The sequence below is a fragment of the Canis lupus genome, chromosome 2, assembly GCF_003254725.2.
Source record: "Canis lupus dingo isolate Sandy chromosome 2, ASM325472v2, whole genome shotgun sequence".
NCBI classification, from domain to species: Eukaryota; Metazoa; Chordata; class Mammalia; order Carnivora; family Canidae; genus Canis; species Canis lupus.
In genome coordinates this window covers 73,986,651-74,009,442 of record NC_064244.1, presented here as the reverse complement: position 1 = coordinate 74,009,442, position 22,792 = coordinate 73,986,651, and the positions used below count along the sequence as shown (strand labels likewise).

The 22,792-nt window shown below is 50.0% G+C and overlaps 1 protein-coding gene across 1 annotated transcript; it reads right to left on the bottom strand.

Annotated features, from left to right (window-relative positions):
• Nucleotides 1–1,710: 1,710 nt before the first annotated feature.
• Nucleotides 1,711–22,792, bottom strand: IL22RA1 (interleukin 22 receptor subunit alpha 1). The gene is made up of 7 exons (XM_025447817.2): nt 22,646–22,792; nt 17,617–17,749; nt 16,305–16,483; nt 14,595–14,770; nt 8,884–9,022; nt 4,618–4,739; nt 1,711–3,645 (listed from the first exon to the last, which is right to left on the bottom strand). Exons 1-7 carry the CDS (start codon nt 22,686–22,688, stop codon nt 2,704–2,706), a joined length of 1,734 nt encoding a protein of 577 aa, XP_025303602.1. The 5' UTR covers nt 22,689–22,792; the 3' UTR covers nt 1,711–2,703.

Below are 22,792 nucleotides of genomic sequence, written 5' to 3'. Positions count from 1 at the left end.
ACATGGCTGGGTTCCTCCTTCTTATTGCTATTATTATTGCTACCTGCTACCACACCTGTTTGTTTATTCCTGGGCTGGGCTCTGCTGCAAAGACTCTCTTGTCTGGGCTAGGTGGGGCCAGGCTCTGCAGATTCCTGGTAATGGGGTCAGGGCCTAGGACTCTCAGGGATGCTAATGCCTCAGCCCAGCTCCGCGGAGCCTCAGACCCTTTGCCTTCTAGCTGCTTCCAAGCCCTGTCTGCAGGCCTGGGCTGCCTGCTTGGGAGACCAGAGACCTGGGACCTGCCCTTCGGTGGGGCCAGGGCAGCCTGCGGAGGGTCCTACGGCTCAGAGCCATTCATCTCTCTCCTCAGGCACTCAGACTCCACCCTCAGAGAGTCACCAAGTAGTTGGGACATCTATCTATCGTCCCGAGGAGCTTAGAGAGCTTCACAGCCCTTTTATGGCCTTAAAAAAAAAAAATATCTCTGTGACTCCCTGTCCCACTTACCTGGTGAGAACAGTCCGGCTGTTAAGTTGTTTCTCATTACCAAACAAGGTGAAGATAGTCAAGATAGTCAACCTTTGGCCAAGTTCACCCCAAGTGACAGGAAGGAAACTTGTTTGCAGTGTGGGGGGAGGGGATAATCATTGAGGCCACCTTAGTGGCTGCTGCGGAGAAAAGGGGTGGGGGGTGGGGAGGACTGCGGTGGTCAGGAGGGTGGCCCACCCCTCTGTTATGGAGATTCGGGTCTAGACCAATGACCCTGAAGAGCTGTTAAATATTAATGACAAACAGATAAGAACACCAACACCTGGGCAGCCCAGGTGGCGGCGGTTTAGCGCAGCCTTCAGCCCAGGGCCTGATCCTGGAGACCGGGGATCGAGTCCCACGTCGGGCTCCCTGCATGGAGCCTGCTTCTCCCTCTGCCTGTGTCTCTGCCTCTCTCTCTGTCTCTTTCTCTCTGTGTGTCTCTCATGAATAAATAAATAAAATCTTTAAAAATAAATAAGAACACCAACACCTGGTGCTGTGTTGCGGGGTGGGTGCCCTGAGGAAGAGGAGGGGAGACACATCTGGGTACAGAGAAGGGAGGGCCTTGTATACTCGGGAAGGTCGTGCTGAGGCAACAGACTTTGATCCTGTTTCTCAGTAATGTTCAGAACAGACTTCTGGACAAAAGGGTGATGACAGGTCCTGGCCCCTGAAGGACCCCCACTGGGGTCCCCCCCCCTTCCTTATGCCACCTTAGTCTCATCTCTGAGAATCCAAGCCAGTGTGGAAAGCTCCTTCTGGTGACGAGTGGAAGGTTTGAGCTCCAGCTGTGTCACGGCTTCGGTGGCGGCACCCTGCAAGCACGAGCAAGGAGCCATTTCCTCCCAGAGGAGCAGCCACAGGGGCGGCAGGGTAAGCTGGCACCGCGCTGCCTCCGCTGGGGTGTGCGGAGGAGATCTGGGCATGCCACCGCCACTCCCAAACAACTTCCCCCTACAACCTCAGGGAGAAGATCCCATTTGTCTTTGGGCCCTGTTTCCAGAAGGCCCCTCAATCCCTCCACCTCCCCCCAGCCCCTCTGGCCTGGCCTAGAGCTGTCCTGAGAAATCCTGTCCTGAGAAAATCGGGATGATTCGAGCTCATGAGAAAATGCCCAGTGTGAAGCCACCTGAACTGAGGGAGCAGGTCCCTCACTGTGCAGGCTGATTTGCAAAAAAACCCACAACAGGACACGGCTACCGTTGATCCGACACTGAGCACGTGCCAGGCACTGTTAAGTACTTTATAGACATTATGAATGTCATCCTCACCACATCCCCTTGAAGCAGGCGTCACTATCCCCATTTTACAGATGAAGAAACTGAGGTTTTGAGCAGTGATTCATTTGCTGGTAAGTGGTAAGGCGGGAATTTGAACCCAGATGAGCTGAACCCACGGCTCAGTCTTCTAAGCTGTGAAGTGCGTGCACTTTGCCATTGTGTCGGCGTCGGGAGCCACGTGGCCCCACGTTCCTTATGAACCCTGCTCTCAGGAGAGGGTCTGCAACTTCTGCCGGCAGAAGAGGCTTGTGTGTGCTCCCTCACTGGTGGACCTGCATTTCACCTGGTGTAAAGACTCTAGCAGAGGGACCAAGTCGAGATGGTGCGATTTCCAGCAAGCGGCTTGGTTGGGAATGAGCCCCAGGCCGCACTCCTCCCTGGAGTCTCGCCATCGGGCTGCCTCTGGCTTTGGCCAGAAGTGCAGCTTGTCCTGGTGCTGCCCAGCCTGCTGTGAGGCATCCTTTCCAGGCTCCGTTTCTCAGGGTAGGGGACCAGAGAGGACGTCACCCTCTGTCGAATTAGATTATGAAACTGGCCAGGAGTGGGGTAGGGAATTTTGCATTCAGCATCTTCGGAGCTGGGGCCCGGATCTCCATGAAGTCTCTCTGCCTCGGCTCCCCACGCTCTGCCCGTCCCCTCCTGCCCTGCTCTGCTTGCACATGCTCATTTGTGCAAGATGCGTACCCGGGGCTCCTCTGGCCGGAGTCCTCATCATGCCCAACTTCTTTGCTCCAACCACAGCCCAGCCATGGCAGAGGCCCTATGTCCCTCTTTCCTTCGGTTCTTTCAAGGGCAGCCCCCTGAGGCTGGGCTGCAGAGTGTGCGGCAAGGCTGGGTGTGGGAGCAATGGCCAACCACGTGAGGTTGGGTGGGGACAGGGAGGAAGCGCCAGGCCTGCCCTGTCCTCTGCTCAGGCCTCCCACTGCACCGTCAGGGCCAGGCCTCTGAAGAGAGAGTCCAGTTCTGTGGGCTGCTCCAGGTCTGAGGTCTGAGAGGCTGGGCTCTGGGCCTCCATCTCAGACATGAGACCCTCATCCTTGGGACACACGAGAGACTCCAGCAGGCCCCAGGGACTTGGTTCCTGGTCTATGGGGGAACATGGGAGGGAAGGAGTGTGTAAAGGGAGGGATATCGGGCAGCCCTCGAGCTGGACAGAGGAGAGGAGGGGAAGCTGGCCCTTTAGGTACGATGGTGTCCCTTTGTGTCGCACACTGGGGTCAGGTACTCTGTCCGTGTGAACTCCCAGATGCTGGTGGAAGAAATTTGCTTCTTGGGGGGCCTCCCTATCCAAGGAGGTCACCCCTTGCAGAGAAAGGCCATCTGGGATATAGTTCCCAGCTTGTGCCTCTTTCTGGAGCTGACCTTTAGTCCTGAGGTGTTTGGACCTAGAAAGAGTCACAGGTGGGGAGTCTTTGCCAAAGCCTTCCACGCACGTCCCATAGGAAGAAGGCCAGCTGTCTGGAGTGGTCTGAGGGGTGTAGGAAGCAGGCTGGACCTCAGACATGGCTTGCTCAGTGTAGAATGGAAGCTTAGTTTCGTGGGTTACTTGAGGTGCATAGGAGGGGGGCCTGACCTCAGAGGCAGCCTGGGATGCATAGGACAGTGGGGAGAGCGTCTGGCGAGGCGGCACTCTGGGCCGGAGGATGGAGATGTCTGGCTGCCCGAGATAGGCCATCTCAGACAGGCTGTGCAGTGGGGAGGCTCCTGGGCGCTCCCTGGGCCCGGAGACCTTGACTTGGGAATACTGGACAGGCTGGGCCAGACTGCCGGAGCTGCTCAGGTCCAAGACAGGGATCAGTACGTGCTCCTGAATGAACCGCAGAGGCTGGAAGGTCAGTACTCGCTGGACGTTCTGTGCAGGGACAACAATCCACCCGTTAGGGCCCACTCGAATCTCCGGGAGGGGGCCCCGGACGGCAGAGGGGATGGCATAGAGCACCCAGGGGACTTTTCAAAATGCACATCCTGCACATTCCCTTGGCTTTCCAGAGCTTCCTCTAAGCGCTGGGCCTCCCTAAGGGACGGGGCTCCCAGCCCGTTAGGTGCGAGCCACTTCTAACGTCTGGGTTATCTCAAGGAGAGAGATTTAGGCTGTGGTTTCTCTAGGAGGTAGATAGTCCAGGAAGTCGATGACTGATTGGAGGCTGCCCTGGGGTCCACTCCCGAGACCACACTCACTAAGAGCCTGCTGGCGGGCGCCAGGGGCAGAAGGAGAGGGAACGAGGGAAGGCTGGGAGAGTCGTACAGGAATGGCTCATGGGGGCTTTGGCATGGGGCGAAATGCCCTCCCGCCCCCCTGCCCCTCACATAGACAAGAGGCAGCTCCTGGAGTCCCAGGCCTGTCAGATGGGCCCTGCCGCAGACGCTGTTGCTTCAGCCCACGTCTTGGGGCTGCCAGTGTGACCCGGGTGGTTTATAGAAGGGCTTAGAAGACTTGGCAACTTGCCTGTGTTCCCAGGAGGCCGTACCCGGCTGCCCATCTGGGCAGGGCATGAGCTCCGGGGCTCCCCATGGGGCCCACCCCTCCTCAGGCCCCTTACAGAGGCCTGCGCTCTCAGGTCCCGTGTTACCTGCCTGGAAGCCGACGTTCTCAAATCGAGGGGGCTTCTATTCCAAGCCCCCTATTCTCGGTCACCTGCCCTTCTCTAATACACCCTGCTAGGCCGTGTCTGTGTCACCTTTAGGTTGGAGAGGAGAACGAGGCCTAATGTCCTGTGCTGTGTGCTCATCTTCTGGGCCTGTGTCCCCTGCTGCTTTGGGGATCCCCCTTCCCCCCCCCCCTGCCCCAGGACCTCTCTCTCCTGCCCCGGGCGCAACTGCTCACCAGGGAGTTGGGAGGCCGAGGCAACTTGGTGACATATCTGTAGCTTAGGTAGCAGAGCCCCGCGACGAGGAAGCCCATGGAGAACAGGAAGGCACCAGAGAAGGAGTATGTCCATGTCCGATCTGGGGGAGCAAAGGGGCCAGAGCAGAGGACTGAGGCCAGGATCCGGTCTGGGCCCCACCCCGTGTGGATGCTGCAGGCTGGGTGCTTTTCCTCCCCTGCCCTCTCCGGCCGCCTTGGGAAGGCCTCTCCTGCCCCCAATATGTGCAGGCTGAGTTAAGAGCCCAAGTGGAGGGCCACATACTAGCTATGTCTGAATATCCAGTTTATAGATCGTATTCTTACACCGAGTAACATGCGTTGTATGCTTCCGCCCCGACACGGATGCTTTCCATCACAACCTGGAAGGCCAGGTTTGAGTTTTGAATTCTTGGACTCCCTGGGGTCCTGTGCTGAAATGTGGAGGTGCAGGGAGAGCCTGCCACAGTCCCCTGGCCCACCGTGGACCTCGTGCACAGGGATGTAGATGCCCCAGCCCACACAGCCAAGCTCATCCATACCCCTCAACACATAGCTGCCTACTGGCCACCCTAGGGGCTGAGGGTCTGTCCATCAACAGGGTATCTCCGCTCTGGAGGGAGGATGCAAGGGACAGATCCACTAGACTGGACATTCCCAGGGCATTTGAACTGAGAATTTCAGGGTCCCAGGTACTCAGAGGGTGGGCTAGAAGGGATGTCACAGGCTCGAGGGGGACCTGGCATTTGGACCTATGGACTCTTCATCTTGTGGGGAGACGAGGGCCGTGGCCAGAGCAAAGCCAGAGAAGAGCCTTCTAAACAGGCCTCTCCTGCCTGAGTCTGAGGCCAACCCTGTCTCTCTGGCAGGGGGCTGGGGACAGAGGCAGAGGGGAGAGAGGTGGCCATGGGAGGGGCCTGTCCTCCATGCCTCCCTACAAAGGTAACGGGCTGGGTGTTCAGGAAGATCTTGCTCAGGAGGGAGCCTGGGGTAACACCTCTCTCTCTTTTTAAAAAATATTTATTTAATTTAGAGAGAGAGAGCACGCACAAGTGAAAGGGGCATAGAGAGAGAGAATCTCAAGCAGACTCCCTGCCGCTGAGTGTGGAGCCTGACATAGGGCTGGATCCCAGGACCCTGAGATCATGACCTGAGCCAGAACCAAGAGTCAGATGCTTAACCAACTGAGCCACCAGGTGCCCCTGGAGGCACCCTTTCTGAAAGGGAAGAAGGACAACTAAGGGCTTTAGCGTGGAGCCTTCGCCCTGTGGCGCCACATCTTTGGGATGGGAGCAGCCAGTTCTTGGCATGACACACTTCCTGTCACCAGTCCTAGTAGGATGAGTGAGGGGCATAGTAAGGATGCAGTAGCTGGGATTTTTGCTAAAACTGGTGATTTATGTTCTCCAGGGGGTTTGACTCTCCTGGTCACCTTCCTTCCATTCCCCCTTGAGGCTTCAGCGTGGGGTGCTGATCACCAGCTGCCAGTGCCCTTGGCAATGGCTGTGAACCCCCAGAATCACTGGAGCCCACTCCTCACTCCTCCCCAGCCCTTTAGGCTTGGGCTTCTCTGGGTTAACTTCCCACTTGGGTAATACCCTGTCCCCTGTCACGTGATATTCCCATTGCTGCTCCAGGGAGAAGACACGACCAGGATGTCTCAACATGACATGCCTAATGTAACAGGAAAACCACTGCTCCTCTAGCCGGGTAGGACAGGGACTTGGAACAATCCCATGTGCAATTTCACCCATGGGAAGGCAGAAAGAAATCATGGAAATGACATTGGAATGTGGGGTGTTAGAGGTCTGGCTCAGCCACTCGTATGCTGAGAAGCCTTCTCTCTGCTGCACGACCCTCTCTGGTCTACTTTGTATTAAGAGCAGTAGCCAGCAGTTATTGAGCTCTTCCTGTGTGCACTGTGTGGCATGCTTTACCTATGATATCCCACCAAACAAAGAGGGCCAGAGATGCTGAGTCTCAGGACGCTGAGTCTCAGAGAGGCTAAGTGAGTTGGCCAAGGTCACAGAGCTACTCAGTGGGAACTAGGCTTGTCATGCACGAAGCTCTTCTCACAGGCACTACACAAGGATGCCTTGGTTTCCTCATCTGTAAAAGTTGGATATGGGGTAAGATGAGTCCCAGAGTCCTTTCCAGCATCAAGATGTGGGATGTGGCTCTGTGACTCTCCCAGACATCCTGGAAGGTAAAGTGGGAATTCTGGACTCCAGGGATAGGAACAGACCACAGGATATGGGGTCAAGGGCAGGATATATCACTCTGAAATGGAAATAAGAAGAAAAAATATGTAGTGGAGCGGCCTAGCTGTAAACAAAATTGCAAAGTGCTGACTTCAAGATCAGATGAACTAACTAGGTTCACTGACCAGCTATGGGGTTACTGGCAAGTTGCTTGGCCTCTCTGAGCCAGAGCTCCTCCTCTGCAAAATGGGAATGAAGCCACCCAAACTGCAGGGTGGTTATAAAAATTAAATGGGGTAATATACATAAAGCATTTAACACACGGTGCTTGGCAACAGAGTGGGTGCTTAATAAACAGTAGGGATTGTTACTCCTATACTTTATTTTTAAGGATAAGGTGCCTTCTATAGGTCAGCAAGAAATAGCCAATAAGAAGTGTGACTTATGGGGCACCTGGGTGGCTCCGTCGGTTGAGCATCGGCTTTCAACTCAGGTCATGAGCTCGGGGTCCTGGGATGGAGCCCCGCATAGGGCTTCCTGCTCAGTGGGGAGTCTGCTTCTAACCTCTTCCTCAGCCGTGCACCGCCCCCCCGACTTGTGCTTCCTCTCCCTCTGCACTCCCCTCTGTGATAACTAACTAACTAACTAAAATCTATAAAATCTATAAAAGAGAAAAAGAAGTGTGATTTATGTAAAAGCAGCTACAGTCTCGGAAAAAACAAAAAGGTATCACATCATGAGCTAGATCCTGTAAGGACCAGCCCACAAAAGGCTGAGGGGAGGGTGGTCTGCATGTTGTCAGAGAGCAGGGGGGGCCAGGGGTGGGCAAGATCTGTCCAGCCCATCCAGGGGAGAGGGCCACAAATGGTACACATGCTCCCAGCGGGATGCCTGCAAAGTACTACTCTTGTCAACTTCTATTCTGGTCTCCCCGGTGGCACTTGCCCCACGAAGAGCCTGCCCCGTGCGAACGGGCCGGGGCTGGCTCTTCCCCCAGGCGTCCCTTCCCTGAGAGTGACTGCACTGGGACTCGGCGAGAGAAATCAGTCCCTTGGTGGTTCTTGGGGGCGACTGGTGAGTTGAGTTCCTGAACAACACCAAGGACCAGAACCCCTGCCAGGATGGTGCTACCAAGCTGCAGCCTAGCCCAGGGCCCGGCCTCTAGCGGCCACCTCGCCTCTGTTCGCTAGAACACACATCACCTACTGACATCATTAATCTGAAGCTGATGACTAAGGAGGAGGCTCTTTTTCAAATCCATCTGACCCACTACTATCGCTTTCATCTTCTAAACTTGCAGCTCTGAGCATTACAACATTTCTATCTCTGTGAACATGAACGCTAATAAAAATATCATGATGCTGGATGGTGAAGAGTCGAGTTTCAGTGTGCTAGAGGAAGGGAGCACCGGCACCATCTCCCTGAGCCGATGACTCAAAACGATTTCTATAGCCGTGGTAGGAACGTGGTAGGAACGCGGGCTGCTGACCTCAGCCCAGTTCTGTCCTTCGCCAGCTGTGTGCCCTCGTACAAGTTACTTAACCACTCTGAACCTCGGCTCCCACAGCAAAACAAAGTGAAAATCATACTTGTCTTGTAGATGGCTCATGAGGATTTTGCCTTGTGGTGCCTGGTCCCTGGTCGTCGGCACTGCAGAAATGCTAGTTCTCATCCCTGTTCCCTTTCTTTGACTTTGGAAGAGATTGAGGGAGCATATCTTTATCTTCTCTGCTTTCCCTCCTGCAGATGATTTCCCAGGTTATCTCACCTGGGTTAATATTAAGTGAATGTGCTTCGCCAGGGTACACAGAACGTTGGCCGGTGAGATGAAACCCAGCCGGCTGGAGGGTGGGGATTAAACGGGTCTAATGAGAACCTATCAGCTAACTCAGTGATGGATTAAGGAAGACTGACCTTGATAACACTAATCAGTCCTTCGGTAGTTTTGTGAGCACCGTCAAACCTCACCTCGGTTACCGAGAAGAAAGCAGAGAGTCAAGATTTGAATTCAGGAGTCCCACCTGTCTCTGGTCTCCGCTGAACTCACCTGGCAGTGTCTTCACTCGGCACACGTAGGGGGCGCTCTCTTTGAAAAAGTTTGGAACAGAAATGGTGATGGTCCCAAGGAACTCTGTGTCAGGGCTCAGGCCAATGAACTCGTAGTCTCTCTGCTTCCCTCCAAGGTGCTGAATTCAAAAGAGAACCCAGAGTGATTCCTCTGATGCACCAGCCTCCCCCATGAAGCCCAAGCAAGCCTGTGCACACTTCTGGGTTACTGAACTTAGTACAGTGGTGCTACCAGCTATCCAAACCAAAAACTGGTGGGTCGGTCTGTAGTGCTCCATTCCTATCCCCCTACCCTCTGCTTTATCTGCAAACCCAGCCAGTCACCAAGCAACACGTGCTTTCACTTAGAATAGCGTCAGGCCCACAGTAAGCACTCTGTTCATACTGGCTGCTGTTATCACCACCAGCATCACTATCACCTCCAGCACCTTCTCCACCAGCACCGCTATCACCAGCAGCATCGTCACCACCACCAACATCATCATTATCCCTCCTTCTAGTTTTTCTTCTTCTCCTCCTCCTTCTTTATCAAACATCAAAAACTCTTGACCATCCATCCCTCTCTTGCCTTCCTTATTGCTTCTGCCTTAACTAGGCCTCAACATCTTGAGCCTGGACTCCTGCAGTGACTTCCTTACTGGTCACCTGTCTCTAGTTTGGCCCCTGTCCACTTCCATATTCATCCTGGGGACAAAGTGATATTTTTAAAGGATTAACATAGTTCCAATGTTCCTCTGTTTAAATCTTTTGATGGCTTGGCCCATATCATGGGATAAAGCGCTGGTCCCTGCATCCCTGTCCTCTCTCTCTCTCTCTCTGGCCCACCTGGCCCTATGGGCTCCTGTTGTTCCTGCCACATCTTGCTCTGCTGAAGCAAGCCCTTGCTCCTTTGTAGTTCCTGATCCTTCTGCAGAGCTGCTTCTTAAACTCTCGCCTTTCTGTGTGTCTCTATCCTCTTGATCTTGAACTCCTCCCTTGGTTGCCTCATTCCATCATTCTGGTTCTCATCCTACTTCTCTCATTGGTTTCAGCACCTTGATTCTTTTGTTCTGCAAGATTTGCCCTTCATCCACTTTTTTTTCTCTCTCACCGAGTGATCTTATCTGGACCCCTGGCTCCTGAGATCACCAATGTATAGAAAACTTAGTAAGAGCTGTAAAGTTTGATGTGCACTTCCAGCTGTCTGCTGGATGGCACTTGGTGGGCATGTCTACCTGATCCCGTCCCAATGTGCTGATCTCTTCTGAGTCCCGCCCCATCCTGAACCCCAAAGTGGCACCTGTGTGTGACACCTTAGTTCTGTTAATTTTTAAAAAAGATTTATTTATTTATTCATGAGAGAGAGAGAGAGAGAGAGAGGCAGAGACACAGGCAGAGAGAGAAGCAGGCTCCCCACAGGGAGCCCAATGTGGGACTCGATCCCAGATGCTGGGATCAAGCCCTGAGCCGAAGGCAGACGCTCAACCGCTGAGCCATCCAGGCATCCCTAGCTTTGTTAATAGTATCTTCCTTGTTCCAGTATTCAAGTCCAAAACTTGAAGCCATTTTTGACGAAGTGCTTCTCACATCCTTTGTTTCTAATTGTTGTTAAGTGATCCATAAACCTTCCTTCAAAGGGCCAGGAGCTGTGTTCTGGGGCATTCAAAAACTAAGAATTTTATTCTCTGGGTCTTTGCATTTCAGCTACATCTTCCCCTTTCCAGGCACATGGAAACTAGGGTTATTTAAATTCTATTTTTTTATTTTTCTGAGGTGGGTGTAAGTGGCTGAAATACATAAAAGGATTTTACAACTTACTGTTTTGTGTAACTCATGGTTGAAATGGCACACATTGCAAATCGTGTGATGCAAGTCCAGCAGAGTTGCTGAGGCCCAAGATCCCTCCTTCCTCAGATGTTTTACTGCCTCTGGCTTCCTTCAGGCCTGGTTATTTCCAGCCCCTACCATTGCAGGAGGGCCTAACTTTCTACCCTGATCTTTCTTTCATTTTCACATTCGATCTCTCTTCTTTCTGCTCCCAGTAACTTAGAGCTTCTTTGGACCAACCCTCCCCTAAGGCAACAACTATAAACTCTGGCTAAATAAAAACTACCTGTAGGTAATAGAGGATAAGTAAAAGCATGCAGATATTGGAGAAAGGAAGAAAGAAAAGTTATTGGGTGAATTTATCATCTTTTAAAATGTCTTTTAGCTTGAAAGCAGGCCTTTACCTTGTGGGATGGTTTAAACCTAAATGGAAACCTTATAATCTTACTAGTTTGATTTTTAAGAAGACAGGGTTCTGGGCAATCCCAACAGCTATAAAGTGAGGGGAAAGACCACAGATAGTAGAGGTCTATAGAGAGGGAGGCCCAAGTTCTGAGTATAAACTTAGCCCAAATCCCTGCTTGGCCCCTAAAGCCAGGAGGGTAAACTTCAAGCAGCCCAGGTAAAGATGAAAGAATGGGATTGAAATTTTGGATTTTCAAGTCCAGTCAAATTACCTGCCTGCTAAAACAAAACAAGCAAAACAAATCAATACTCTTTGGAGGAATAGAACAGAATCCAGAGTCCCTCCACTATGCCATTCACAACATCCAGGATACATTCCAAAATTGTTAGACACGCAAAGTAAGAAAAAATGTGATCCATATTCAGGAGAGAAAACAATCAATGGCACCCCACTCCAAGATGACCAAAATACTGGAGTTAGCAGACAATGATTTTTTTTTTTCGTTTTAAGATTTTATTTACATATTTATTTGAGAGAGAGCGAGATTGAGAGAACACAAGCAGGGGGAATGGCAGAGGGAGAGGGAGAAGCACTCTGCTCAGCAGGGAGGCTTGGGGACTTGATCCCAGGACCCTGGAATCATGACCTAAGCTGAAGGCATGACCTAATGCTTACCTGCTTAATTGACTGAACCATCCAGATGTGCTTAGACAGTGGTTTTCAAGCAGCTAGTATAAATATGCTCAAGGCAGTGAAAGAAAATGTGCTCATATTGAATGACTAGGAAATCTCATTAGGATGTAGAAACCATGAAAATTGGAAACTTTAGAACTGAAAAATATAATATTTGAAATAAAAATCGTACTTCAATGATCTTAATAGCAGATTGGAGTTGACAGGAGAATCAGAGAACTTGAAACCAGATTAACAGCATAAGGAGAATTTGCCGTGATGGTTACACAACTTTTTTGCATGTACTAAGAACCATGGAGCTATACACTTTAAAAGGGAGGATTTTATGGTATGTGAATTATATCTCAGAAAAAAAAGGGGCAGAGATGTCAGAATGCTATCTTCAAGAGATGCACTTTAAATATAACACATAGAGTGACAATAAATGGAGGTAAAAAGAAATATGTCAGGCAGGGGCACCTGGATGGTTCAGTTGGTTAAGCACCTGCTTTTGGCTCAGGTCATGATCACGGAGTCCCAGGTTAGAGCCTTACGGTGGGCTCCGTGCCTTACTCAGTGGGAAGTCTGCTTCTCCCTCTGCCCCACACCTGCTTGCATGCGGTCTCTCTCTCTCTCTCTCAATCAATCAATAAAATCTAAAAAAAAAAAAAAAAAGATATACCAGGCAGACCGTAAGTGTAAGGCTGGTGTGGCTATATGAATAATAGGTGAAGTACACTTCAATACAGAAAATAATACTGGAGAAAAAAGGACATTTACTAATGATAAAAGGGTCAATTTTTCAGGAGCCTGTAACAATCATAAGTGTGTATGTGTTTGATAACAGAGTTTCAAAATGCATGAAGCAAATCTGCCCAGAATTAGAGGGGAAAATAGACAAATCCACAGTCATAGTTGGAGATTTTCATATTCTCAGCAATTAAAAGAATGATAGATCTTCCCCAAATCAGGAAAGACAGAAGATCTGAGTAACATGATTAGCCACCATTATCCAACTGATATTTATAGAGTGCTCCACCAAACAACTGCAAGATACACACTCTTTTTTTTTTTTGATACACACTCTTTTTGAGTCCACATGGAGGACTCACCAAGATGGGCCATATGCGGAACCACAAATTTAAAAGAACTGCATTCATGCCAAGTATGTTCTCTGACCACAAACCAAATTTAGTTGTAAATAAATTAACTAAGGCCCAAATATTTACTAACAGATGGTACGATAAGGACGTTCCCTGCTCAGTAATCTCTAATTTCTCCCCTGACTACTAAAATAAGCAGAACTGCCTCTGCCCACCACCCCAGCTCTCTGCCTCCCAGCCTGTCCTCCCAGGTTTACCTCCCATGGCTCCTTCTATGTCAGTGGTTCTCAAACTTCAGGGTGGGTAAGAAGCACTTGGGTTGCTGACTAAAAATTCAGATCCTAGAGGTGCCCCTGCAGAATTGCATCAAGTAGATTGGAAGAAGGCCCAGGAACCTGCATTTTAAATAAAACCTGCAGGAGATTCTGATGCCATTGGTTTCGAACCGTGGTTTTTTTTTTTTTTTTTTTTAAGATTTATTTATTTATTCATTCAGAGAGAGCGAGAGAGAGGCAGAGACACAGGCAGAGGGAGAAGCAGGTTCCATGCAGGAATCCTGACGTGGGACTTGATCCCAGGTCCCTAGGATCACACCCTGGGCTGCAGGCAGCGCTAAACAGCTGCGCCAGCGGGGCTGCCCTGGAACCATGTTTTGAGAAACTGCTGCGCATGAGAAACTGGTCTGCATGTCTCCATGATCCAGCTGAATTGGGCAGTTTTATGCTTTTGCAGTAAGGTTTTACATTTTCTTGCTTCTCTCTCTGATAATGGGGGGCAGTGAGAGAAAAATGTGGGCTGTGAATAGAGCTGGGTCTGAATCTTGACTATGCTATCATTGGCTGAATAATCTTGAACAAATGCCTTAACCTCTTTGAACCTCTGTTTTCTTATTCTGAAGATGGAGATGGTAACCCCCACCTCACAGGGTTATGGTGAGGAATAAATGATAAAAAGCATGTATTACTTGGCACCAGAAAGTGTTCTGATCTGGAAGTTTTTCCAGAACTCTTTGAATAGCCATCTCTTCTCCTCCCTCTCTGTCCCCACTCCATCCCACACAATACTCTTCTTTTCCTCTATCTATAGCTATTCGAATTCTTGTTTTAGCTCCTTCACCATTCACTAGATTATAAACATCTTGGGTGTGGGAATAGTCATTCAATGGAATGATGGATTCATGGCACATGCTAGGGAGAAAACACATTTTCTGGATATAAAAGAAATACCTCGTGAATCATTTGATCATTTATGTCCTTGCTTCCCACCTTAGTGATCTTAAGACACTGGATCCAGTTCCTGCCAATACTGGAGAACCAGCAAAAAGAATTGGAGCAGTAGAAGCAGATTTCAGCATTTTCCAAAGTGGACATCTGAAGATGTTAGTAGAGGTTACTAGGATATTATATGGCATTAGTAAAAAAAAATAAAGTTAAAAATTATGCAAAACAGAGTTTCTCTGGTTAAGAAATTTGAAAATTTGAGAGAAGTTGTATTCAATGAATTGAAACTGGAGTGTTGGCTTTGCAGGACTTATCAGAGATTTTAGCATGCTACTGTCTACGTGATCTACAAGAGGGAAGGCTGTGTTTTGGAAAATGCTGATTTATAGAAAACATCTCTTTTCTACTTAAAGCAATGCAGATCTAATTGACAGGGAAATGAGTTTCCCAGGCAGCGAAGGACCAAGGAGACACATATATTTACCATTTGGTAGGTGTGGTTGACCTGGAGCTCTAAGCGGTAGAATAGGTCCTGGAAGATGTCCTCCAGGGTTAGCAGGTGGCCATCCTCTGCGTGGATAGGTGTGGAGGTGGGATGGACAATCATCTGGATGGATCTCACCTTGGGAATACAGGTCACATCGGGTGGTTTGATGGTAGCTGGAAAGGGGAGCAAGAAAAACAAAGAGAAAAGGCTGGGATCAGCCAGTGGTGTCTGAGGTTGCCCCGGACCAGGGGACTTGACTGACTGCTTCCCTTCTCTCCCACCCCAACCCCAGTTATGCTTCTGAAACAGCAGCCAAACAAACAGGTGAGAAAAGTGCTGCAAGCAACCGGTGTTTGGGTTTAAGGCTGGCAAAGTGGTGCCCAGGGGTCAGTGGGCAGAACCCAGGGAGAGATGGGTACTGGCCTCCTCGATTAACCATGCCCTTGTGTCAGCCACCACAATCCCCACCCCGAGTCTGCCTAGAGCACCTGTTTTCCCAGTCTACTGGCAATGACAGCTTCAGGGCCTGAGGGTTCAACTATATAAAGTGAGCAGTGTTTGGGGCGCCCCAAGTTAGTGATTTGACCCCAAAGGCCAGGCCTGAGACTTCAATCTTTCCCAAGATGTAATTTTCTGAATAGCCAAATAACCTTTACTGGTTTATAGAAATTGATGAATGTTACAGATCTTCTCTCCCCCAAATGTGCATATACAAAAACGTTGCACTCAATTTCGGGGATTCATGAGCCCTACTCCCCCTGAGGCGAACTTCTAAAAATCCCTCAAGGGTCCATTGACCTCCAAGATTGAAAACATTGGAGCTAGAAGAATGTTCACTTCAGTTTTCTTTTTTTCTTTTCCAGTTTTGTTTATAAAATTGAAAAGCTGAGTTAAAAGTCCTCATAAAGGGAACCGGGGGGAGTAAATTAAGAACACCTCCATAGAACAGATCATCTTGCAGCTAGGAAATGTCACGTTGTAGAAAAGTACTTAATGACGCGGGCAAATGTTCCTGGTGGCATTAGATGAAAAACACCCCACCAACCAGCTTACAAAAGAGTAGAGACAGTCGCTAGTAACTATGATTAAATTAATTAATTAATTTTATGATTAAGTTTAAGCGTTCTGATTATTTTGGGCTACTTTCACTTTCCTTTGTGCATTTCTCTATTTTCCAGACTGTCTACGATAAACACGTATTAATTGGATAAACCAAGAAAAGAAAAAGAAAGCAACTTGTTTAATTTTAGTTTTTCTTTTCTTGGGAAACCACGTGGCTGTTAAGTCCATTGGTGAACATCTCCACCTGCTTAGCTTGTGTGGGGAGTTTGGCAAGTCAGGTTCACTTACTCATCAGCCATGTATTGAGCACCTCCCAGGTGCCAGGCCCTACTTGAAGGCCCGAGAACGTGGGATCTGCACCCCCACACGGAGGCAGGTGGGGTACAGGCAGGCAGACAGACACCATCACTGCAGATGGTGATAGGAACTATGAGGACAATGCACAGTCGACTGTGGTGACATAGTGACATGAGGCCTTTGGGGCCGAGAGTGGGGCATGCCCACTAAGGAAAGATGACCAGCTGCACGCAGATGCTCTGGTTGGGGTGACCTTCCCTGAAAGCCACATCTCTATCTGGCCCCTGCCCAGGATGCAGAGCCCTGCTGGGCTTCCCCTCTCCCCTGCAGTGAGGAGTGGCCACTCACTTTGTTGCATCGAGCTGAACCGGTCGGTCATCTTGGTGGCTGAGCGGCCTCCCGCGCTGACGGCAGTTACCCGGGCGTAGTAGTGCTCCGTGTGGTTGCCCGTCTCGGTGGTCAGGTTGCAGGATTTCCGGGTGATCCTCTGGCAGCCCTCCTTTGCCAGCCACTCTTTCTTTCCGTACCTGGAAGCATGGGAGGGGCCGGAGCACATCTTTAATGAACAGGCCTGGCACCGGGCCTGCGGTTTATTAAAAATGATAATGATATCTCATATTTACTTAGAACATTCTGTGTCCCGGGCCCCCTATGTGGTTGATCGTTCTCACAACGATCCTATGAGGTTCGTACATGATTCTCCCTCCTTTCCGAATAAGGAAGCTGAGGCTTACAGAAGTAAAATCTGGGCAGCTGTCTGGACCGTGAATTTGGGGACCCAGCCAGTCTGCGTTCGCATTCTGGGCTCATCATCACCACAAGCCTTTAAGGCACAGCTATCCCCATTTTACAGATGAGGGAAGTGAGGCTCAGAGAGCAGAAGTGACTTGTCACAGGACGAAGTGGCAGGACCAGCGAGGCAACCCAGGTTTGCAGACCCCTGAGCCCATGCCAACCTCCTCCTCTGCGTAGGAAGGGAGATGAGCAGGAACAGGGGCTTAGGCTCAAGGGAGTGGACACGACTCTTTGTGGACCCAGCCTCCCTGATAATAAGAAAACACTTATATTATTTGTGAGGCACAGGTGCGCATGACTCTCTAGTGTAATCTACCTAAGAATCCTATGATGAAGTTTCCCTTGCTAGACTTACTTTCTGAGTGTGGAAACTGAGGCTTGGCAATATTACCCCATTGCCCCAGGTTCCAAAGCCCAGCTTGGGCAGTCTGACTCTAGAGCCTGTACTTTAATTTTTTTTAAAGATTTTATTTATTTATTCATGAGGCACACACACACAGAGTGAGAGAGAGAGAGAGAGAGAGAGAGAAAGAGGCAGGGATACAGGCAGAGGGAGAAGCAGGCTCCATGCAGGGAGCCCGACGTGGGACTCGATCCCAGGACTCCAGGATCACGTCCTGGGCCGAAGGCGGCGCTAAACCACTGAGCCACCTGGGCTGCCCAAAGAGCCTGTACTTTTAGCTGTTATTTTATCCTCCTGTTGCAAAAGAGACCACAAAGGAGCAAAGCTCTCTATCTGGCGGGGGGTGGGGCAGGCTGTGTCACCTCAGTCCAGGTGGGGACTTGGGGACATAGAGGGGGATTTTCTTAGAAGGGCTGGTTTCAGAGCAGAGTCCAGAGAGGTCATGGGGTGAAGAAAGCCTACGTTTTATACTCAACACTGTAGACCACGTCTGGGGCGCTCTCCAGGCCACTGTCCCACGTCAGGATGTTTTCGAAGTTGCTGGACTGGAATTTTACGTACTGAAGAAGATCCGAGGTGTCCTCAGCAATGTGAGCTGCGGGAAGCGGGAGCAGGGTGAGCAGATAGATGGGCATGAGGATCCTGCCCCCAGCCTTCCAACAAGTTGTCCCAGGAGGGCAGTACCAGCACCCATGTACCAGAGATGTTGCAACTGACCATCACCATTCTCCTTCACTTCTTTTTAATTTTTTTTAATGGAGCAATAATTCACATCCCATAAAATTCACTATTTGAAAGCCTGCAATTGAATGGTTTCTGAACATATTCACAGAAGTTGTGAAACCAGGGCCACTATCCAAGTCCGGAGAATTGTCATTACCCTAAAAGGGAACCCCATGTCCATGAGGAGTCCCTCTCTATCCCTTCCTTCCCCCAGCATGAAGGCAACCACTAATCTGCTTTCTGGCTCTATGGCTCTTTCTGGACTTTTCAGATAAATACTCTTACGTATGTGGCCTTTTGTGTCTGGCTTCTTTCACTTAGCATAACATTGTCAAGATTTCTTCATGTCATAGCATGCATCAGTACTGACTTCCTTTTTATGGCTGAAAAATATACCAATGTATGGCTTTCGTTTATCAGTTCAGTAGATGGACATTTGGGTTGTTTCTACTTTTTTGGTGATGGTGAACAACGCTGCCGTGATCGTTCGTGTACAAGTTTTTAAGTGGCCCTGTGTTTCCAGTTCTGTCGGGGTATAGAGCTAGGAGTGGAACTGCTGGGTCATCTGGTAATTCTGTTGGACTTTCTGAGGAACTGCCAAACTGTGTGCCAAACCATCTTCCAAAGGGGCCGCATCATCTCACGTCGCCACCAGCAGTGTGTGCGTGCTACGTATTCCACGCTCCTGCCAATGCTTACTGTCTCTCCTTCACATCTGAACGCACCTGAAGTTGGCGTTCTCCCTGGATATTGGAGAGAGCTCAACTCCACGTTGACTATTCAACTGAAACTTCCAAGAGTAACTCCCCCAAAGTCAGGAATTCCAAACAAGGCTGGAGAAGACGTTTGTGAGCTCCTGCCTCTCTGTTCGCTGAACCAGTCCCTGCCCACCCAGCACGGGGAGAAGGCAAAGCACCTTCTTTTTTATTTTATTTTATTTTATTTTATTTTATTTTATTTTATTTTATTTTATTTTATTTATTTTTAATTTTATTTTAGTTAATTTATCCATTTTATTTATTTTTTATTTTTTATTTTTTTTTGGCAAAGCACCTTCTACAGCCACACAGACCTCACCGGGGGAGGGAGGCTGATGGAGGCCGTGTGTGGGCAGGGCCACCCTGGGGAACCTGTTTTCTTCATCTCTAAGATGGGAATAATTTGACTTACTGAAGGCAAATACTAATGACAAGAGCAGCAACTGAAATGCGCTCCAAGTCCCAGGCACTAAGCTAAGTCTCTTCACTAACCCTCCCGACAACCTGAGGAGGCAGTTACTCTCATTACCCCCATTTTAGGGATAAGAGGAGCTGAGGCCCAGGGAGGTTTATCTGCCTAGTGTCTCAGTGAGTACGTGACAAGTACTCATCGCAGTGCTAGACTGGTCGTGGGAGAGGGGACCTAAGGCCTGAGTCCCAAGAAGAGGACCAGGGAGGGTCTACACCCCTGATGCAATCTTGAACTATAAACAAGAGCTTTCACTTACAAAACTCTGCTCTCGGTCCTCCCAGCTTGGTCTGTGGAAAGGAAGAGGGTTGCAGGAATATGGCAGCCAGAGCTGCCAGCTGGCTCTGAGCATGCTAAGAAGGGCCTGGTTGGCTGGCGTGGGAAGTAAACAGGTGCGGACCCAGTCATATCAAGGTCTTGGGGCCCTGCGTGCATATGTGTCTTTGATCTATGTGTGTCTCGCCCCACCCTGGCCATGGCCATGACCACCAACGGGCCTAAAGTGTAAGGGAGTGGATGGTTATTTACTCCCCACTCCAAGTCTACATACAATATTTTTGCAAGAGGGGTCCATAGGGGACACCTGGGTGGCTCAGCGGTTGAGCGTCTGCCTTTGGCTCAGGGCGTGATCCTGGAGTCTCGGGATCGAGTCCCACATTGGGCTCCCTGCATGGAGCCTGCCTCCTGCCTCTCCCTCTGCCTATGTCTCTGCCTCTCTCTCTCTCTGTGCTCTCATGTAAATAAATAAAATGTAAAAAAAAAAAAAAAAAAAAGGAGGGGTCCATGGGCTTAGGAGGCACCTGTGGGCATGGGGAAGAGTATCTGGACAGCCTGACCCTGCTGTGCATCCACTGGCTAAATCTAAGGTCACATTCTCTTTGAATCTGAGTTGGTCAGTCCCAACAGCTATAGAAATCTGTGTTGCAGGCTTCCTGGAGCTCCCAGAACAGGGCCTAGGGGACTTGGGGGGTGGGGGAGACATGTCTTACTGCCTCCAGCCAATGTGATAGCTATGCTACTGAGCCCAGATGTGGCTGACATCTGTTTGGATTTGAGTCTGGGCAGAATTGGGGTCTGTTTTGGAGGGAGCGGTCCTGGATTCAGGGCTGGGTCTTAAGATAAGGGAGAGAGTCCACTTGAGGTTGAAACTGAAGGGTGGCTTCTGGTGGGAAGATAAAATTACAGCAGAAGAAAGAGGGAGAAGTGGGATTTGAGAGAAGGCCAGCGTCTATCTGAGGCTGAGCTTAACTACCCCTAATGGTGGGTTAGGGCTGCATTGGGAAGGTTGCTCGTTGGGGTCAGTATCCTGATAGGCTAGTTGTGGTGAAGGGAGCCTGGTGGCTGAGGCTGGGACTTGCTCAGGAGGTAAGGGGCCCAGGTTGGGAGGAGGTTGGCACCATTTTCCAGGAGGGAATTGAAGTTGGGGTCTGGAAATGGGGTGGGTAGACTGGACTCTTCTTTTAGGGGGCATTGAGGACTAACACGATCTTTCCCTCGGGGCACGTGGGTGGCTCAGTTGGTTAAGCATCTGACTCTTGATTTCAGCTCAGGTCATGATCTCAGGGTCCTGGGATCGAGCCCTGCGTTGGGCTCAGTGCTCAGTGCAGAATCTGCTTGGGATTCTCTTTTTTCCTCTGCCTCTGTCCTCTGCACCCCCTGCACTTGGGCTCTCTCCTTATCTCTCTCTAAAATAAATAAATAAAATCTTAAAAAAAAAAATCTCTCCCTCTCCTGCCCCGCTCATTTCTTTCCCCCTCAAAGCCATCATGCGTTCCTCAGCCTGTGGCTGTTTCTGCACTTCCTGGGTGAAAGTCTACATTGTGAAATCCTGGGAACACATGTGTTGTCTAGAAACTGACAGACTGGTAGCCTCCACGAAAGGAAGTTTTCACATTTATTTGGAAAAACAATTTTATGTCAACAACTCGGGAAGCTAAGGAAAAGCAAACAAACAAGGATAATGTTTGTTATGGGTGGATGGATGCTGGGGCAGAGGAGACCTAGCGACCGGAGAACCTTCCCAGCTCTTAACAGCTCTTAAGGCTGTTTCTCCTTGGTCCCCATCTGAAAGGGTCAAAAGCCTCTAAGACTTCCAACCAGAATGGAGTCTTTGGGGGAAGCAGCAAGTCTTCCTCACTCATCAAGGACCCGGTGTGTTGGGAAGGCCCAGCTTGATGCCGGAGTTGGGCAGACTGGAAGGGCCCAGGTGGCAGCTGGAAGCACTGTGGATCCTGCCGACCTAAGCAGGGGACCACAGGAGAGGGGGCTGGGAAGCTCCAGCTCTTTATGGGCTTCATCCTGCACTTGAGCTAGAAGGGGCCTTGCAGAGGCCATCCCTCCCTGCTCTTAGTCTGGACTATGTGTTCACTTCCTGAGAAAGTTCCCTGAATTTTATTAAACATCTTGGGGAGCATAGAGACAATCTGGAATCTCACGTATTTGTCTCAAAGTTCTCTATAATGATAAATCAAGAAATCCATTTTATTGGATTTGAAAACTGTGCCCTTTAGTTCAGTTTTAAAAGGGTCCTGGTGTTTTAAGACCTGTTACTGTCTTTAGTTCAGTTTTAAAAGTGTCCTGTGTTTTAAGACCTGGCTGTTTTTGGAAAAAATGCTCTTTTATTTTATTTAACATTTTTAAATTTAAATTCTATTTAATAACCATATATTGTATTATTAATTTCAGAGGTAGAATATAGTCATTTGTCAGTTGCATACAACATCCAGTCCTCATTCCATCAAGTGCCCTCCTCCATGCCCATCACCCAGTTACCCATCCCCCCACCCATCTCCCTTCCAGGGACCCTCAGTTTGTTTCCTAGAGTAAATGCTCTTATATTCATTTATTTTAAAGATTTTATTTATGTATTGGGAGGGAGCACAAGCAGGGAGGAGGGGCAGAGGGAGAAGCAGACTCCCCACTGAGCAGGGAGCCCCATATGGGGGCTCTATCCCAGGACCCTGGGATCATGACCTGAGCTGAAGGCAGACGCTTTAACTGACTGAGCCACCCAGATGCCCCAGTTAATGCTCTTTTAGATCTAGCGTGAGGGGTCAGGAGAGGCCCCCAGCGGGTTATGGAGAGAGACGATGGCCGCACTCAAGTTCTGTCCATCTATCCTCCCCCCATCTCTCCTTGTTGGGCCGGTTGTCAGCCAGAAGCAGAGGGAGAGATGGTACAACTATCACAATTATTCAAAGGGTCTGCCTCCCTCAAGCCAATCCTCCATCCACTGAGGTGAGGGCATCTAGAACCCAGTTCAGACAGTTGGCTGCATCCCTGGCTCTTGAGGTTGGCTGAGTCTCTGGAAGAGCCCAGGGTCTGAGGGACCTGCTCATTCTCCCCAATACCCTGAGGTATTCCCCAGTTCTCCAGGGAAACTTGTCACCCAGTGCAGCCCTGGTGGAGAAGAAAATGAAACTGGCCATCCTGAGGCTAGCTGTGTATGTGTGTGTGTGTGTGTGTGTGTGTGTGTGTGTATAACCCTGATCAACTATCCTGGGTATGGGGGGAGTCTAACCACAGGGCAACGGGCACTCACCGGCCAGGGATCCCACCGCCAGGATGGTCAGTAGCGTCCTCATGGGGCCGGGCTCAGAGCCCCCTTTTGTCCTCCCCGGGGCTGAGCACAGATGGAGGGGCTGGGAAGCTTTGCGGCCGGGCAGGCAGCGGCGGGGCTCCACCCGGC

Bases quoted from the DNA above. Each gene is read 5' to 3' on its own strand.
- IL22RA1 (XM_025447817.2), bottom strand. From the start codon at position 22,688: ATGAGGACGCTACTGACCATCCTGGCGGTGGGATCCCTGGCCG. The intron at 17,750-22,645 runs GTGAGTGCCCGT...CGCTTCCCGCAG, and splicing joins GGCGGTGGGATCCCTGGCCG to CTCACATTGCTGAGGACACC. The intron at 4,740-8,883 runs GTGAGTTCAGCG...TTGCTCCCCCAG, and splicing joins CCGAGTGAAGACACTGCCAG to ATCGGACATGGACATACTCC.